Genomic DNA, 19,046 nt, shown 5'->3' with positions numbered 1-19,046 from the left:
GAAGAAGCAGACACACCTTCAAACAATTACAACACCATGCTGTGGGCGGGGACCAAGAGAAGAGTGGCGACTCCACCTGGAGGAGTGAGCCACCATGCCTGGCTTGTGTAGTAAATTTCTGTTCAACTCTGTTGGCTTATCCATTTCTTTATACACATGCAGACATCCAGAAAGTAACTTTAAGCTCTGGTTAGTATCCAATACTGTCTTTTGTTGCTCAGGAATTCAGGCCTGGTTTGGCAACTGGGAGCTCTTTCCATTGGCTCCTGTTCTTTGATTTTTTTCTTTCATTTTGAGATGGAGTTTTGCTTTTGTTACCAGGCCAGAGTGCAATGGCATGGTCTCGGCTCATTGCAACCTCCACCTGCCAGGTTCAAGCAATTCTCCTGCCTCAGTCTCCTGAGTAGCCGGGATTACAGGTGCCTGCCATCATGCCCAGCTGATTTTTTTGTGTTTTTAGTAGAGATGGGGTTTCACCATGTTGGTCAGTTAGAGGTCTAGAACTCCTGACCTCAGGTGATTCACCTCCCTGAGCCTCCCAAAATGCTGGGATCACAGGCCTGAGCTACTGTACCCAACCATTGGCTCCTGTTTTACTTTGACTTAATGAAGCAACATTGTTCATCTGGGGTAATACCCGAGGTTTGTCACCTCAGGCCCAGGAAATCAAGGATGTGGACATACACGGAGTGAAGTTAAGAGCAGAGGTTTGACAGGTGAAAGAAGGAGAGACTGGCTTGGGGAGGCGGGGTCTGATTTACGCAGGGCCCAAAGATTGTTTGGACCAGGGGTGACATTTACATAGCACAGGAAGAAGCTGGCTACCCCACCCTAATCTTATTATGCAAATAAATTTTCTACTCAGCTGCTGCCATGTTGTCTGCTCCTTACCTTACACGTGGTTGACAAGGAAAAGGGAAGATGGAGCCGCCATGTTGAACATGCCCAGCCCCCAGGTAGCCCTTTCCTATTGGCACAGCTGCTGGCATTCACCCGTGTGAGCTCCCAGCTTGCTCGTCTGTTATCTGCAGCTCGATTTTATAGGCTGCTCTTTGTTAGAAAAGAAATGATTTTGGGGCTGCTTTTCATTAAAAGGGAAACCTTACTGAGGACTTCCTTACTCTCACTGCCTGCTTAGATAACTTCTTTTAACTCCTTTTAAAATTTTTATTTATTATTATTATTTTTTTAGAATAATTCAGTCTCTGTAGAGACTGTCAAAAATTGCCAACGCTGACTATATCTCAGGTCGTCATGGCGGGGATGGCGGGGTATTGGGAAAGGTTTTCAATTAGCAATAACGGCGCCTCGGACACACCCCATTGGCTGCCCTACTGCCACTGCGCAAAGGCTTTAACTCCTGTATCATGAATTTCATCTATTTTTTTCCTGAACACCTTTTAACTTTTTTTTGTTATTTTTCATCCTTTGTTGAATGCCTGAAGACTACACTTTTTGAGAGTTCGAGATGATCGTAGCTCATATATTTACTGTCCCAGCCCTAGTACCAACCATTTCTTCAAACAGCCCTGATTCCTTTTATTAAAGAATGATATTAGCTGGGCGTGGCAGCTCATGCCTATAATCCCAGAACTTTAGGAGGCTGAGGCAGGATGATCACTGAAGCCCAGGAGTTTGAGACCAGCCTGGGCAACGTAGTGAGACCCTGTCTCTACAAAAACAAAAACAAAATTAGCTGAGCATGGTCACGCACACCTCTAGTCCCAGCTACCTTCGAAAGCAGAGGCAAACTCCTTAAGCCCAGGAGTTTAAGGGAGCAGTGAGTCCTGATCACACCATTGCACTTCAGTCGGGGCAACAGTGAGACCCTGTGTCAGCAAAAATAATAATAATAAATATGGCTTTCCAGATTTCCTTTTTCTTTTTTAAAAAATTAATTAGAGTTGGGGTCTCACTATGTTGTCCAGGCTGGTCTCAAAGTCTTGGATTCAAGCAATCCTGACTCAGCCTCCCAAAGTGTTGGGATTACAGGTGTGAGCCACCATGCTTAGCCTAATTTGTTTCTTTCTAATGCTAATTAATATTCTGTTGCATGAATATACCCCAATTTGCTCATACACTTTTGGGAGCAAAACTTGCCTCTTCTAACTTTGTTCCAGTGGTTGAAGATCTGTGAATGAACTGACAATAGACACACTAACAGAGGGACACTACTTGGCTTCTTTTCTCACAAGTGTCTTTGTGGGACATAATGCACCAAATGGCGCATCCAGTTTTCAAAGAGGTGAAAATACCTCAAAGACAATGAACAGGATTAGAATTTGATCCTGTGAGATTCTAAAATCTTAAGCGTGAGTTATCTGTTGTTTTCCATTGAAACATAAAATTTTCTCTACAGTCACCCTTATTTTTGGTTAAATATAATCAAAGTACAATTATTCTTGCTTGCAAAGTAAGTCTAGATTAGACTTAGATTTTGCCTGATTATTTATGTAAGTGCAGTAAGAATGGTAACCATATAGGTCTTTTTAAGTTGGCTTTGCTGGGACTTTTCATAAGGAATGTTAGCTTGAGGCTGGGCATGGTGTCTCACACCTGTAATCAGCACTTTGGGAGGCCAAGGTGGGGGGATCACATGAGCCCAAGAGTTTGACCATCCTGGCCACATAGTGAATGAAACCTGTCTCTAAGAAAAAAAAAAAAAAAAAAAAAAAAAAAAAGGAACGTCAGGTTGGACTTTCGAAACCTGTCTTGAGGCTAGGAAGCCAAGCCAAGAATCTATTACGAGACTTCACCTGCAGTAACTATAGATTTGGGTGAATTCTTCTCTTCTTGAAGTCCCCAAAATATCCTGTTTTCTGGTCTTTCAGGAAGTGACCATCTCTACTCACTTGTTAGGTTTGGAACTCTTTAATTTGGGTATGAGGCTCCCCGTCACACAGAGGGTTTTGTGAACATTGGTTCTGTAAAGTCGACCTTAGCTCCTTAACGCTGTCCAGTCATATCCTATGTACATCATTCTCAAATGGGACTTTACAGTCAATGCATTAGTAATATTACCAATTTGCCCAATGATGTTCTGTTACAAGGTAGAGATATTACTGAATTTATGCAAATAACTATATAGCCACGAAACTAAGAGTATCCAATAAGAGTTTCTAAATTCTGGAGGGATCAGGCAGGGAGAAAAAGATAAGTATTTCATTTCTGTTTATAAAAGTATAGTCTCCCAAAGTGTTATAAGATATAGTTAGCTTAAGAGAAAAGGCTTCTTTAAATCCAGAAAATAGAACATTAAAGAACCAGCAATATCTGGGTGTGGTGGCGCATGATCTCAATTACTCAGGCAGCTGAGGTGGGAGGATGCTTCAATCCAGGAGTTCAAAACCGGTGTGGACAACATAGTGTGGACTCCATCTCTACCCCACCAAAAAAAAAAAAAAACAAAAAAAAGCCGGGCGTGGTGGCATATGCCTGTATTCCTAGCTACTTGGGAGGCTGGGGCAGAAGGATTGCCTGAGCCCAAAAATTCAAGGTTGCAGCGAGCTATGATGGTACCACTGTACTCCAGCCTGGGACACAGAGCAAAATGCTGACTATAATAATAAGAGGCCAGGCAAGGTGACTCATGCCTGTAATCCCAGCACTTTGGGAGGCCAAGGTGGACGGATTGCTTGAGGTCAGGAGTTCGAGACCAGCCTGGCCAACATGGTGAAATGCCAGTCTCTACTGAAAATACAAAAATTAGCCAGGTGTGGAGGCACACACCTGTAGTCCCAGCTACTGGGGAGGCTGAGGCAGGAGAGTGGCTTGAACCTGGGAGGTGGAGGTTGCAGTGAGCCGAGATCACACCACAGCACTCCAGCCCGGGCAACAGAGTGAGACTCCATCAAAAGCCAAAAAACCAAAAAACAACCCCAACCCAAAAGATGTAAATTGGCTAAGCTTAAGATCTGATGAAAGTTCATTATAATGCAACTGGCAAGGAAATTTGGTTGTTTCTGTGGCATACAACATTGAAAATACTAAGTAGCATTATGACTGATAACATTACACTGGGACATACCTTGGATAGGGAGGACGTTGACAAACTTCCAGGAACTTGACAGCTTCTGAAACAATAACATTTTACTAATTCAAATATAACCTAGAGAAGATTATTCATTCTCTCTCTCTCTCTCTCTCTCTCTCTCTCTCTCTCTCTCTCTCTCTCTCTCTCTCGTTGTCTGCCTCCCAGGTTGGAGTGCAGTGGCCTAATCAGGGCTTACTGCAGCCTCCACCTCCTGGGCTCAGGTGATCCTCCCATTTCAGCATCCCTAGCAGCTGGGACTGCAGGTGTGCACCATCACGCCCAGCTACTGTGTGTGTGTGAAACAAGTTTATTAGAAAGTAAAGAAACAAAAGAATGACTACTTCATAGGCAGAGCAGGCTAATTTTTGTATTTTTTGTAGATGGGTTGGTTGTGGGGTGGGGGTGTCCAGACTGGTCTCAAACTCCTGGGCTCAAGCAGTTCTCCTACCTTGGCCGCCCAGGGTGCTGGGACTAAGGTCTGAGCCACTGCGCCTGGCTGAGTAGTTGTCGTCTGACTTTGCTTTCCATGTTATTCTAACTTTAGAATTTTTATAGCTTTGTATGTTAAATTTAAGTCAATGGACCATTTTGAATGAATGTTTTGTGAAACTTGTAAAACTTAGATCCACATTCATTTCATTCCAATTAATTGTTCCTTTAACTTTTTTCTTTTTTAAATTTTTTTAAAAAATATTTTGTTTCTTTTTTCCTTTACCATTTTTGAGAAAGACACAGGATAGCGGGCCCCGTTTTAATTTGAACGTCCAAAATCATGGCATTGAAGAATCTGCACACTGAATTTAATCAATTCAGCCACTCAGCCAGGAGAGGGCACGCGACCACCGCTAACAGTGAGCGAGCGCCGAGGGCCCCGCGCTGCCCCAGAAGACCAGCAGAGGGCGTGCGAGCTGCCTTGTTGGACCCCTGAGAAGCCCCGACCGCCTCCGTGCTCCTCCTATGGCCGCCAGCGCCGCGCCCGCAAGGAGGACGAGAACCTCATTTCCCTCACCGCAGATCTAAGGGGACACCGCCTCACTTTGGGACAACCTGAGGCTGCGTCAATGGTGAGTAAAATCCTTCCTGTCACAGTCCTGACTACTGAGGAGCAGTCGGTCTTCAGAGTCCCCGGTAGAGGAAGGGCTTCATGCGGAATCTCGGAAATAAAAACCCTGGTTCCCACCACACACGAGGTGACACGGTGGCTGCTGGTGTCATGTCTCGCAGCGCTTTCGATGCTAACATGACATTCAGAGGCTTACCAGGGAGACTGGTTTCCTAACGGCGGCTGAACTGGATTTGAGGCAGGCTTCGCCTCCGGAAGGAAGTTTGATGTTCCCTCTGCTTTACTGACCTGGTATTGACATGGTTGTTTTATTTATTTATTGTTATTTTTTCCTAGAAACAGGGTCTCTCTGTGTTGTCCAGGCTGGTCTCCAAATCTTGACCTCGAGTGATCCTCCCGCCCCAGCCTTCCAAAGTGCTGGGATTACAGGCGTGAGCCACCATGCCCAGCTTCATTGCATTTCTTATTAATCTCTTAAAGCAAATGAATTCCCATAAATCCTGTCAGGGAATGTTTACATGAATTTCAGTGTGGTAACCACATTCCTTCTCTGAAGTATACTTTTCACAACACACTGCATAAGTAACATCTGTAGAACGTCTTTTTAAAATCGAATATAAATAATATTTCAGAAGCCTGTTCTAACATGACTATAAACACTTCACTCCATTCATTTCTTCCTTACACGGAAGTTACACTGTTCATGGCAAACTTTGTAAGGAGCGTTTTAAGAATTTCTTCTACTTATTCCTGGGATTACAGGCGTGAGCCACCGGGCCTGGCTAGAATCGTCTTTTAAACAATGTCTACCCAATTAATCAATAGAATCCTATCCTGCCTTCAGCATTGCTACAACAGATAGGTAGAGAGAGTCCTCAATCACTGCAGCAAATGGACTAACACGAGGAGCCTTTCATTCAGACGCTTTATGAGCCAGTTAGAGAAGCTGGGGGTCAAGGAGGAAGAGGTGGCAGTGGCCGTGGAGGAACTGCGGAAGCTGGAAGCGGTCAGCCGAATTGCATTCAAGTAACGCCGGGGAAAAGCAGCTATACAAAGTCAAAGGCGGCGGGATTTTCTGAAGGACTTAGAATACAAGCCCATTGCTTGTGAGAAGGAGAACCTGGCTGCCATTTTTCTTCTGCTGCAGAACTTTGATGATTGAAAGGGACCTTTTGTATCTCACACTTCACACCAGCATTACACTGACCTTGTTCATTGCATTGTCTGGGTTCATAGGCTCATAGCCACGGTACTTGCTTTAAAGTAGTAGATGGTTGGAGGTGGGGAGGGAGGGATCTAGGATACAGGGCAGGGACAAATACAGTGCATGTCTGCCTCAATTAGCAGATGCCACAACTCCACAGTGTGTAAAATATTATACAACCAAAAATCAGCTTCTTCAGGTTTTTATTCCTTCTATAAAACAGTAGCTTTACTTTGGTTTTGGCTGGGTGCAGTAGCTCATGCCTTTAATCCCATTGCCTTAGAAGGCCAAGGCAGGAGAACCGCTTGAGCCCAGGAGTTCGAGACCAGCCTGGGCAACACGGTGAAACACCATCTCTATTATTAAAATAAATACCTAAAAAGAAATAACATGAAATAATGGCCTTTCTTACACACTAATTTGTTTTTGTTTTGTTTTTTTTTTGAGATGGACTTTTGCTCTTGTTGCCCAGGCTGGAGTGCAGTGGCATGATCCCTGTTCATTGCAACCTCCGCCTCTTGGGTTCAAGTGATTCTCCTGACTCAGCCTCCCAGGTAGCTGGGATTATAGGCATGGGCCACCACACCTGATTTATTTTGCAGTTTTAGTAGAAATGGGGTTTCACCATGTTGGTCAGCCTGGACTCGAACTCCTAACCTTAGGTGATCCACCTGCTTCAGCCTCCCAAAGTACTGAGATTACAGGTGTGAGCCCCCACGCCCAGCCCATGTTAATTTTATACTTAGTTTTGAAACAGCAACAATTAACCATCAATGATTTCGTATTTCTGTTTCTAGGTGCTACCAAAAATTTTTAATTTTACCCAGCCAGTGTTGCCGTGAAACAGACTCTGTAAATTCTAGGTAGCAAAGATTCTTTCTGATACCAAAATTAAGTCAAAGAAATATAAAGCAGGGTACTGCCCGAAATTTCTGAATCTAGTTCACTAAAAAGAGTGAAACCCAGAGAAAGTCACCTACTGGTTTTTTGTTTTGGTTTGTAAAATTTTTGAGAGAACATCTTGCTCTGTTACGTAAGTCTGAGATGCAGTGGGGCTATCACAGCTCACTGTAACCTCAAGCTCCTGGGCTCAAGCGACCCTCCTTCCTCAGCATCTCGAGTAGCTGGAATTACAGGTATACCACCATGCCCAGCTAATTTTTATTATTTTTCAGATGGGGAGTGCAGTGGCACAATCCTGGCTCACTGTAACTTCCACCTCCTGGGTTCAAGTGATTCTCCTGCCTCAGCCTCCAAAGTAGCTGGGATTACAGGCAGGTGCCATCACACCCGGCTAATTTTTTTTTTTTTTTTTTTGAGATGGTGTCTCACTCTGTCAGGTTCAAGCAATTCTCCTGCCTCAGCCTCCTGAGTAGCTGGGATTACAAGCCCTGCTCCCCCCGCCCAGCTGAGTTTTATATTTTTAGTAGAGATGGGGTTTCACCATATTGGCCAGGCTGGTCTCAAACTCCTGACCTCAGGTGATCCACTCACCTTGGCCTCCCAAAGTGCTGGGATTACAGGCATGAGCCCCACACCCGGCCTATTTTTTGTATTTTTAGTAGAGACGGGGTTTCACCATGTTGGCCAGGCTGGTCTTGAATTCCTGATCTCAGGTGATCTGACCACCCAGCCTCCCTAAATGCTGGGATTACAGGTGCCACCTGTAATATTAAAAATTTTTTTTTGTAGAGACAGGGGTCCACCTTATTTATTTTTTATTTTTTGGAAGAGACGGTCTCACTGTGTTGCCCAGGCTGGCCTTGAACTCCTGGGCTCAAGCAATCCACCCCCCTTGTCTCCCAGAGTGCTAGGATTACAGCTGTGAGCCACTGCACCGAGACAGTTCTGTGTTAAATACTTCGGGTGGGAGGGGAGAAACGGAGGCTTTTCTTTCTTTCTTTTTAATTTTTTAATAACATGCATACTCATTGAGAGGAAGCTTTTCTTAAAATGAAAATAATTACTATTTAAAAATTTCATTTTTTATGACGACATCTTGCTCTAGATATTTTTAACTTCTTGATCATTGAATGTGAGACCCTTCTAACATGATGAGACCTCAAGGTGTAGGCTATGAAGATGGGAAAAGGCCATCCGTCACTCTGGCTTCTTCCTGCCGACAGAGGGCAGAGAGGGAACGGTGAGAAAGCGCAGCTGCTTTGCAGTTGTCTGAGTTACATGCAGGCCTGGCTGAGCTTCCCAGGCATTAGTACTCTCACCTCTGCTTTTAGTCCAGGACCTATGTGAACAGTATACTATAAGGTAAACAGCGAGTCCCAGGATGAGGAGTACAGTTTCCAAGTTTAAAAGCAGACTGGAAAGCGTCTGTCTGGGGACTTTCAACACATAAAGCATTTAGAATTGAGTCTAAACTGCAGGGAAAACCCTGAAGAACAGCTAACAACAGTGGACTATAGTTTTTCTTCTGAAGCATAATTTTTCTCTCTCTAGTCCCTGTTTTTATTAAAAACGAATCCTGATGGAACTGATTTGCTCACAAAATAAACTTCAGTCTTACTGTACTTGGCCTGATTACCTGCTGGGTTGTCGAGGGATTTTCCAAAGACAAGCGTTTTCGGGAGTGACTCGGGTGTCACTGACCAAAATGTCACGCTTCTTTTTGACTAGTTAAAAATAGTTTTAGGATAAAGTTGATCTGGGAATGTGGGGATCTGCAGCCAAATAGGTTAGGGTCCGTCTTAGGGAAACTCTGTCTTAGGGTAACTGTCTTAGGGCAACTCTGTCTTAGGGTAACTGTGTCTTAGGGCAACTCTGTCTTAGGGTAACTGTCTTAGGGCAACTCTGTCTTAGGGTAACTGTCTTAGGGTAACTTAGGGCAACTCTGTCTTTAGGGTAACTCTGTCTTAGGGTAACTGTCTTACGGTAACTCTGTCTTAGGGTAACTGTCTTAGGGTAACTCTGTCTTAGGGTAACTTAGGGCAACTCTGTCTTTAGGGTAACTCTGTTTTAGGGTAACTGTCTTAGGGTAACTCTGTCTTAGGGTAACTTAGGGCAACTCTGTCTTTAGGGTAACTCTGTTTTAGGGTAACTGTCTTACGGTAACTCTGTCTTAGGGTAACTTAGGGCAACTCTGTCTTTAGGGTAACTGTCTTAGGGTAACTCTGTCTTAGGGTAACTGTCTTAGGGTAACTCTGTCTTAGGGTAACTGTCTTAGGGTAACTCTGTCTTAGGGTAACTGTCTTAGGGTAACTCTGTCTTAGGGTAACTGTCTTAGGGTAACTCTGTCTTAGGGTAACTGTCTTAGGGTAACTCTGTCTTAGGGTAACTTAGGGCAACTCTGTCTTTAGGGTAACTCTGTCTTAGGGTAACTGTCTTAGGGCAACTCTGTCTTAGGGTAACTCTGTCTTAGGGTAACTGTCTTAGGGTAACTGTCTTAGGGTAACTCTGTCTTAGGGTAACTCTGTCTTAGGGTAACTGTCTTAGGGTAACTGTCTTAGGGTAGCTCTGTCTTAGGGTAACTGTCTTAGGGTAACTCTGTCTTAGGGTAACTGTCTTAGGGTAACTCTGTCTTAGGGTAAGTGTCTTAAGGTAACTCTGTCTTAGGGTAACTGTCTTAGGGTAACTCTGTCTTAGGGTAACTCTGTCAGGGTAACTCTGTCTTAGGGTAACTCTGTCTTATGGTAACTGTCTTAGGGTAACTCTGTCTTAGGGTAACTGTCTTAGGGTAACTCTGTCTTAGGGTAACTGTCTTAGGGTAACTCTGTCTTAGGGTAACTCTGTCTTAGGGTAACTGTCTTAGGGTAACTCTGTCTTAGGGTAACTGTCTTAGGGTTACTCTGTCTTAGGGTAACTGTCTTAGGGTAACTCTGTCTTAGGGTAACTCTGTCTTAGGGTAACTGTCAGGGTAACTCTGTCTTAGGGTAACTCTGTCTTAGGGTAACTGTCTTAGGGTAACTCTGTCTTAGGGTAACTCTGTCTTAGGGTAACTCAATTCTTCATCACAACTTCAGGCCACCTACTTGCAGGGGAAGAGCCTGCCTGGGTCACCTGCCATGTGGACAAGCTCAGGTGCATCCTAAGGATGTGGGTTCAGAGGGAAAGTGTGGCTGGGTGTCATGTGCTTAGTCCCTCTCCCAGCTTCACCAGACAGGCTGGTGACTCCTGCCACAGGGAGAGGGGCTGAGGGGCAAAGGGCACCACTCTGGTCACTCTTGCCTGGAGACACAAGGCCCTCCTGGAGGATTTAGAAGCATTAGTACATTGGGATTAAGGGCTTTTTTTTCTTCAAATTGGACAGAGGGACAGATTGCTGAGGAATACATGTGGATTCTTTCCTCTGTGACACTCTCAAAGAATTGTTCCTGGGGCATGGGGTGCCACCTTCAGAGGCAGGAGTGTTTAGGAAACGCTGCAGGGGCACATGACCCTTGAGTGCTCCAGCAGCAGTAGCAGCCCCTGGGGAAGAGAGGGCAGCTGAGAACGCGAGAGCAGAAGGGCAGTGGCGCCATCATTTCAGAAGGTTCTGTTCAAACAACATTTTCTAGTATACAATGAAAAGAGACCTGGGGCCAGGCGTGGTGGCTCACACCTATAATCCCAGCACTTTGGAAGGCCGAGGTGGGTGGATTACCTGAGGTCGAGAGTTCGAGACTAGCCTGGTCAACGTGCTGAAACCTCATCTCTATTAAAAATACAAAAATTCGCCAGGCATGGTTTGCAGGTGCCTGTAGTCCCAGCTCCTCGGGAGGCTAAGGCAGGAGAATCGCTTGAACCCAGCAGGTGGAGGCTGCAGTGAACTGAGATTGTGCCACTGCACTCCAGCCTGGGTGACAGAGTGAGACTTGGTCTCAAAAAAAAAAAAAGAGGACTGCTAGTCCACATCTCATAGGGCTTTGGGAGTAAGTGAAATCAGACACAAAGCAGTTAGTTCAGCTCGACCAATGTTCATTCTCACCTTGTCCCCAGTGCATAACCTGCAACCCCAAATATCCCCTGAACACAGCTCATAACAGTAAGATTCGTGTTTCCACCACGTTTAATTGTAAGAATAGAGATGATGATCAACTCTTAAGAAGAAGCAAACCCTGGCGCCATCTTGGAAGTGTGGCGTCGCCTGCTCTTCACTTGTCCCCACTACATAACCTGCAACCCCAAATATCCCCCGAACACAGCTCATAACAGTAAGATTCATGTTTCCACCACGTTTAATTGTAAGAATAAAGATGATGATCAACTCTTGAGAAGAACCAAACCCTGGCGCCATCTTGGAAGTGTGGCGTCGCCTGCTCTTCTTACTTCCCTGAACAGCAGTATTTCTGGATTTCTTCTGCGAGCCCCAGGCAGTGTAGGATCCGTTTCTTTTCAGCAGCCAGTTCCTTCTCAGAGAACTGGCCCAAGAGTTTCTGGACAAATATATTTTGATCTTTCAGAAATATATTCTTATTTATTCCTACATTTGGCACATTCTCCAGGGACCCAGACTTGAAATGGAAGCTTAAATATCTGTTTCGTTTTAGACCAGGCCCTTTTTCTTCAATCCATGTCAGTGGACTGCAAAGACAAAAGACAAAAGAATCATCTCGTGGTAGAGACGACACAAGAGCACAAGTGGGTACTTGCTGGCATACAACTGCCTGGTAACAGGCCCTGGGCAGGCACCCATCCTCCTTGCGGGCACCAGCCTCCCAGAGGCTGTGGGTGACTTTGTCAGCTTCATGGCCAAACAGGCTTTTATTTAATTTTGCCATCAGGCAGGGGAATTCATTCAGTGACTTTTTTTTTTTTCTGGGATGGAGCCTTGTTCTGTCACCCAGGCTGGAGTGCAGTGGTGCAGTCTCGACCCATTGCAACCTCTGCCTTCCAGGTTCAAGCAATTTTCCTGCCTCAGCCTCCCGAGTAGCTGGGACTACAGGTACACACCACACACCCAGCTATTTTTTAAAAAATATTTTTAGTAGAGATGGGGTTTTGCCATGTCGGCCAAGCTAGTCTTGAACTCCTGACCTCACGTGACCCACCCCTTCTTGGCCTCCCAAAGTGCTGGGATTAAAGGTGTAAGCCACCACACCCAGCCTTCCAAGACTAGTTTTATTTATTTTATTTTTATTTTTATTTTTATTTTTTTGAGACAGAGTTTCGCTCTTGTTACCCAGGCTGGAGTGCAATGGCGCGATCTCGGCTCACCGCAACCTCCACCTCCTGGGTTCAGGCAATTCTCCTGCCTCAGCCTCCTGAGTAGCTGGGATTACAGGCACCCGCCACTATGCCTAGGTAATTTTTTGTATTTTTAGTAGAGACGGGGTTTCACCATGTTGACCAGGATGGTCTCGATCTCTTGACCTCGTGATCCACCCACCTTGGCCTCCCAAAGTGCTGGGATTACAGGCATGAGCCACTGTGCCCGGCCCCGAGACTAGTTTTAAAAGCTCATAGTACAGTCTGGCAAATGTTCTAGGACGTGGTAACAAAGATTAATTTTAGGGCAACTTATTCTCTACTTTGACACTGAATAAAAATAAATTAGGTATTTCTACATAGTCTAATCCACCTAAGAAAATTTCTCATGTCTTTTCTTTCTTTTTTTTTTTGAGACAGTTTCACTTTTGCTGCCCAGGCTGGAGTGCAGTGGTGCAGTCTCGGCTCACCGAAACCTATGCCTCTGGGTTCAAGCAATTCTCCTCAACCTCCTGAATAGATGGTTTACATTACAGGTGCCCGCCACCATGCCTGGTTAATTTTTGTATTTTTAGTAGAGATGGGGTTTCACTACCTTGGCCAGGCTGGTCTCAAACTCTTGACCTTAGGTGATCCAACTCCTTGGCCTCCCAAAGGGCTAGGATTACAGGTGTGAGCCATCACGCCTGACCTCTCATGTCCTTTTAAATAATATGAAATCTTGGGATTTAAGGGAATATAGAATGTCAAGATCTTTCTTGTATCTCAATTTCCTCACTAGTAAAAATAAGTAATGGTAATATGTATACAGCTTTACCTATATGTGGTGACACTGTGAGACAAAAAAATGCAATTTGTGGCCAGGTATGGAGTCTGATGTGGGTGGATCATTTGAGCCCAGGAGTTCAAGACCAGCCTAGACAACATGCAAAAACCCATCTCACCCCAAAATATGAAAATCAGCCAGTCTCCTAACCCGGTCTCAAAATAAATAAATAGATAAAATTTAAAAAAAGGCAATTTGGGACATGGAAAGTACCATGATGTTAAGAAGTTATTGTTATACGGTAGCTGCCCTCTGTCCCAACCCCTCCTCTGATGCTTGCCTCTCCTGTACAAAAATGAGAGTCAGGGCTGGGTGCAGTGGCTCACGTGTGTAATACCAGCACTTTAGGAGGCCAAGGCGAACAGATCACTTGAGGTCAGGAGTTCGAGACCAGCCTGGCCAACATGTTGAAATCTCATCTCTACTAGCAATACAGAAATTAGCCAGGCATGGTGGTGGGTGCCTTAGTCCCAGCTACTTAGGAGGCTAAGGCAGGAGAATCACTTGAACCTGGGAGGAGGAGGTTGAAGTGAGCTGAGATCGCGCCACTACACTCCAGCGTGGGTGACAGAGTGAGACTCTGTCTCATTCCAAAAAAAAAAAAGCGAGAGAGCCAGCCTCTGCCTCTCCCACATCTTTCCTCGTTGACTCCTACTCAACTTCAAGACCAAATAAGGCACCACCTCCTGCCAGAGGCGTGAGCTGACCCGCCCAGGGTCCCATTCCCTGTGTTCCCACAGCACCCTACAGTATCTTTACCTCTGATTACAGGGGACTGCAACTGTCTGTGGACAGGTCTGACCATGGCTGCAATTCTAACACTCACATGGCCACGCTGGAGCCTGGGCCACCTCTGTCGGTCCACCACAGGTAGTACTGCTGAGTTCTGTGTGCTCTGCCTTTATCTATCAGGCCTCTGCCTTTTCCTAACAATGAAGAAACTCCTCAAAAAGGACTAGATCAGTCTTCATTCAGGCACTCAAATTCTTTTCTCTTTTTAAAATACCCAGTGTCTTCTCTTTTTTTTTTTTTTTGAGACAGAGTCTCATGCTGTCGCCCAGGCTGGAGCATAGTGGCATGATCTTGGCTCAATGCAGCCTTACTCAGGGTGATCCAACCACCTCACCTCCCAAAGTGCTGGGATTACAGGCGTGAGCCACCATGCCAAGCCCAATGTCTGCTTCTTTTAGGAGACCCACCTCCCTGGAAAGGCATCAGGAAACACTCTAAAACCTTTACTGTTCTAAGTAGTTTACAGAGCCCAGGTGCTTTGGAGGAAAATTATGAATGTGCTTTTGTTAAAAAGGACTTGGTATGAGAAGTCAGAAAATATGGGGGACAGTGTGACAGTGTGACGTGATGACGCTGAAACACAGATCCTTCCACTTTGGCTGCACCGAGGGGTGAATGTGTGGCCCTGTGGGGAACACGTACAGTGTTAACGGCACAGTCTAGGGAGTAGGTAGACGGGTGTTTACTGAAAAATTCTTTCAACTTCACCATATGCCTGAAAATTTTCATAAGAAAACACTGGAAAAAAATTCAGATCACAGAGTTAACATAATTTTTTTCTTGAGACAGAGTCTTGCTCTGTTGCCCAGGCTGCAATGCAGTAGCCTGATCTCAACTCACTGTAACCTCTGCCTCCCAGGTTCAAGCAATTCTCCTGCCTTAGCCTGCCAAGCAGCTGGGACTATAGATGCGCACCACCATATCCAGCTAATTTTTGTATTTTTAGTAGAGATGGGGTTTCACCATGTTAGCCAGGCTGGTCTTGAACTCCCAACCTCAGGTGATCCACAAGCCTCAACCTCCCAAAGTGTTGGATTACAGGTGTGAGCCACCATGCCCAGCCAAGTTAACATCATTTCTACTACTAAATTTGCTATGAATGACTTGTGTGACCTAGGCAACCTGCTTGCATTCTGTAAGCCTCAGTCTACTGACTGGCAGATGGGATTACGTTTGTCTCCGTTACCTCACAGGATTGCTGTGAGGATGAGATGAGGCAACACAAGTGTGATCTCAGCACTCCATCTGCAGAAGCAGACAGCCCTCCTGGAGCTGGGACTGAGGGTCTAGCCCCTTGGGGTTCCCTTTGGATCATACCTGCAAATGCCCTAGGATGTCCTTAAATTCCCTCCTCATCATGGCTTCTCGGGACTTACCTTTTCTTCTCTGTCTCCAGGCACACTGTCATTTTCATATACTGATCTTCCTTTCGCTCTTCCAAAGTGGCAGACACAAGAGAAAGCTCCCCAAAGAGGGAGACCAGCCAGGTCAGGCGAGAGATGCCACTGAATGCGGGGAAGCCAAACCGCTCTTCTTCCAACGGGCCAGCTGTGGGAGATCACAAACGCTGTGGGAACCGGGAAGCAGGAAGGCCAGGTGGAGAGCAGGACCCAGAATCGTGGGTGGCAGTGGAATGAAAAGATGTGGCCAAGTGATCAGCACAATGGGGATGTGCCTTACGTGGTAGGTAGATAAGATGATTAATGAAACTGATGAAAACTCAGGTGGCTGAATTTAAACTCTATCATAAATGCATCTCTGTCTTTTCCTGTTTATTAAATTCAGTTTTAGTAAAACATTCTGCTGGAAACCGCAGTCAATCCAGCCAAACAGGATAATAAAAAAGTTTCAGGCTTTTAATATATACATCTGTGTATACATATGTAGACACACATACATACACACACGTACCTACATATACACATGTATCTATCCTTTTTAATTAGTGACTTAGAGTAATCTGGAAAAAGTATTAATATAAAAGTATAATCAAGGTATTTTAGCCCTGCAAGCCTGTATTCTTATAATTACCTGATATGTAAGTGACAATAGGGTGTGAAGGCATTATAATAGCTATGGAGAAAATGGTAATACTTTTGAGCTATTTCAGTATCAAGAAAACTGATGCAACGTTAAATGTTTTCTTAGTCTTCCTAATCTTACGAACAAAAAAGTACACTCAAAAGAGTATTGGGGCCAGCAGGGTGGCTAACGCCTGTAGTCCCTGCATTTTGGGAGGCCGAGACAGGTGGATCCTTTGAGGTCAGGAGTTCGAGACCAGCCTGGCCAACATGGAAAAACCCCATCTCTACTAAAATATTTACAAAAATTAGTTGGCCATGGTGACAGGCGCCTATAATCCCAGCTACTTGGGAGGCTGAGGCAGGAGAATTACTTGAGCCTGAGAGAGGGGAGGTTGCAGTGAGCCTAAAAAGGCCAGGTACGGGTAGCTCATGCCTATACCAGCACTCTGGGAGGCCAAGGCAGGTAGATTGCTTGCGCCCAGGAGTTCAAGACTAGCCTAGGCAACATAGCGAGACTCTATCTCTACAAAACACACAAGCAAAATTAGGCGGGTGTGGTGGTGCACACCTATAGCCCCAGCTACTTGGGAGTCTGAGGTGAGAGGATCATCTGGGCCTGAGGAGTTCGAGGCTGCAGTGAGCCATAACTGCACCACTATATTCTAGCCTGGGTGATACAGTGACACCCTATTTTAAAAAAAATATATATAAATAAAAAAAAGAGTATTGGTGTGAGAAATCCATTTGGTCAATACTGCTCCCCTCTGCCTCCAGTCAAAATCTTAAACATAACCTAAGTTTAAAATATTTAATATCTGTTACATTATAAACATTTCTGATGCTCTTGATATTCACTTAAAAATGACTAATAACAATGAGTATATTCTTAAAAAGCAGTAAGTTATATATAAAACCAAACACAAATTAGAAAGCTTCATAGACAACATGCTTTGAAATCACTAGGACTTAAGTATCAAACTTAAAACAAAAAGACTTCCCAGGGCTGGTTACCATCTGCTCTAGTTCTTTTTTTTTTTGTTTGTGTTTGTTTTTTTGAGACGGAGTTTTGCTGTTGTTACTCAGACTGGAGCGTAATGGCACAATCTCGGCTCACTGCAACCTCCACCTCCTGGGTTCAAGCAATTCTCCTGCCTCAGCCTCCTGAGTAGCTGGGACTACAGGCGCAGCTACTTTTTGTGTTTTTAGTAGAGACAGGGTTTCACCTTGTTGACCAGGATGGTCTCGATCTCTTGACCTCGTGATCCACCAGCCTCAGCCTCCCAAAGTGCTGGGATTATAGGCGTGAGCCACCGCGCCCGGCTTGTTTGTTTGTTTTTAAGACAGAGTCTTGCTCTGTTACCCAGGCTGTGCAGTGGTGCGATCTCGGCTCACTACAACCTCTGCCTCCCAGGTTCAAGTGATTCTTCTGCCTCAGCCTCCCAAGTAGCTGAGATTGCAGGTGCGTGCCACTACGCCTGCCTAGTTTTTGTATTTTTTTTTTTTTTTGGAAGAAATGGGGTTTCACCATGTTGGCCAGGCTGGTCTTGAACTCCTGACCTCAAGAAATCCACCCGCCTCAGTCTCCCATAGTGCTGGGATTACAGGCATGAGCCACTGTGCCCAGCCTAGTTCTTTGGAGAAAGTACTAAGCAGCCACCAACAGCAGTTCCATCCACTTAGAGAGCTGAGCTCCAATCCGGCTCTGTCTCATGACCGCGGTGTGACCTCTGTGGAGCTGCGTCAGCTTATCTGTATACTGGGGGTAGTGAATACCACTTTATAGGACTCTCATATGGATTAAGATAATGCGCATCGCATACTTAGCACAGTTTCTTGTACAACTTAATAGTTTGTACTCTCATTACATCACCATTTTCAAGGATGAAGGCAGATTTGACATGAGGTTTTACTGTGTATCAGAGGCTTTACCACGCAAAAATGCCAGGCCATGTCAGGGTCTCCTTTCTGTAATGAAAGCCCTCAGGAGTGGTGGCCCAGATGCCCAATGATATAGCCAGAGAAGGAGACCATCCAAAAGTGACCACAAGAGCAGGAGGTTCCTGCATGCTCATTTCCTATTGCTAATGGAGCTGCTCAAATAGTGACCAACATCAAGTAAATAGCTACACATACAGCAGATCAGATACTGTGGTCAGCTGGGTGCGGTGGCTCATGCCTGTAATCCTAGCACTTTGGGAGGCCAAGGCAGGAGGATCACTTGAGCCCAGGAGTTTGAGACTGGCTTGGTCAACATAGAGACACTGTCTACAAGAATTTTAAAATTAGCTGGGCATTGTGGCACACACCTGTGGTTCCAGCTACTTGGGAGGCTGAGGTGGGAGGATTGCTTGAGCCTGTGAAATTGAGGCTACAATGAGCTATAATTGTGCCACCGCACTCCAGCCTGGGCAACAGAGTAAGACCATGGCTCAAAAAAAAAAAATACGGTGGTTGCCACGAATGTCCTTGTAACTTGTGAGAGGAAGAAGGGGGCTCTTCATATTATATTTGCTTTGCAAGGAAGTATAAAACATTCTCCTCTCCAAGCACCTATCTCCTTTTAGTTATTTATTTTATTTTATTTTTTTGAGACGGAGTTTCGCTCTTGTTACCCAGGCTGGAATGCAATGGCGCGATCTCGGCTCATTGCAACCTCCGCCTCCTGGGTTCAGGCAATTCTCCTGCCTCAGCCTCCTGAGTAGCTGGGATTACAAGCACACGCCACCATGCCCAGCTAATTTTTTGTATTTTTAGTAGAGACGGGGTTTCACCATGTTGACCAGGATGGTCTTGATCTCTTGACCTTGTGATCCACCCGCCTCAGCCTCCCAAAGTGCTGGGATTACAGGCTTGAGCCACTGTGCCCGAGTTTTAATGTACACCTTCCGAAAATAATCTTCAACTAGTTAACAGATTGGGACAAAGCATAAATATGCTTGAGATTTCTAACATACTTTTTACCCAAG

General features: G+C 45.2%; 2 protein-coding genes and 1 pseudogene across 7 annotated transcripts in view; 1 reads left to right on the top strand and 2 right to left on the bottom strand.

Annotated features, from left to right (window-relative positions):
• Positions 1-1,202: 1,202 nt before the first annotated feature.
• LOC144578467 (U4 spliceosomal RNA) lies at positions 1,203-1,352 on the bottom strand (annotated as a pseudogene).
• A 3,596-nt stretch (positions 1,353-4,948) lies between these two features.
• COA1 (cytochrome c oxidase assembly factor 1) overlaps positions 4,949-19,046 on the top strand; it is a 199,628-nt gene continuing 185,530 nt past the window's right edge. For all 3 annotated transcript variants that reach the window (XM_078342305.1, XM_078342306.1, XM_078342311.1), the window contains exon 1: positions 4,949-5,097. The gene's annotated coding sequence lies outside the window, so the exon portion shown is untranslated. The remainder of the gene's footprint in view (positions 5,098-19,046) is intronic.
• Positions 11,282-19,046, bottom strand: part of BLVRA (biliverdin reductase A) — a 45,920-nt gene continuing 38,155 nt past the window's right edge. For all 4 annotated transcript variants that reach the window (XM_035253279.3, XM_078342288.1, XM_009002101.5 and 1 more), the window contains 2 exons: positions 15,433-15,604; positions 11,282-11,814 (listed from right to left, as the gene is read on the bottom strand). In XM_035253279.3, coding sequence (XP_035109170.2) covers positions 11,556-11,814; positions 15,433-15,604 — 431 coding nt within the window. In that variant the 3' untranslated portion in view covers positions 11,282-11,555. The remainder of the gene's footprint in view (positions 11,815-15,432; positions 15,605-19,046) is intronic.

The sequence above is a fragment of the Callithrix jacchus genome, chromosome 11 (genome assembly GCF_049354715.1).
Source record: "Callithrix jacchus isolate 240 chromosome 11, calJac240_pri, whole genome shotgun sequence".
Classification (NCBI taxonomy): Eukaryota; Metazoa; Chordata; class Mammalia; order Primates; family Cebidae; genus Callithrix; species Callithrix jacchus.
Note: the sequence above shows the minus strand (reverse complement) of the source record. Positions and strands in the feature narration are given on the sequence as shown.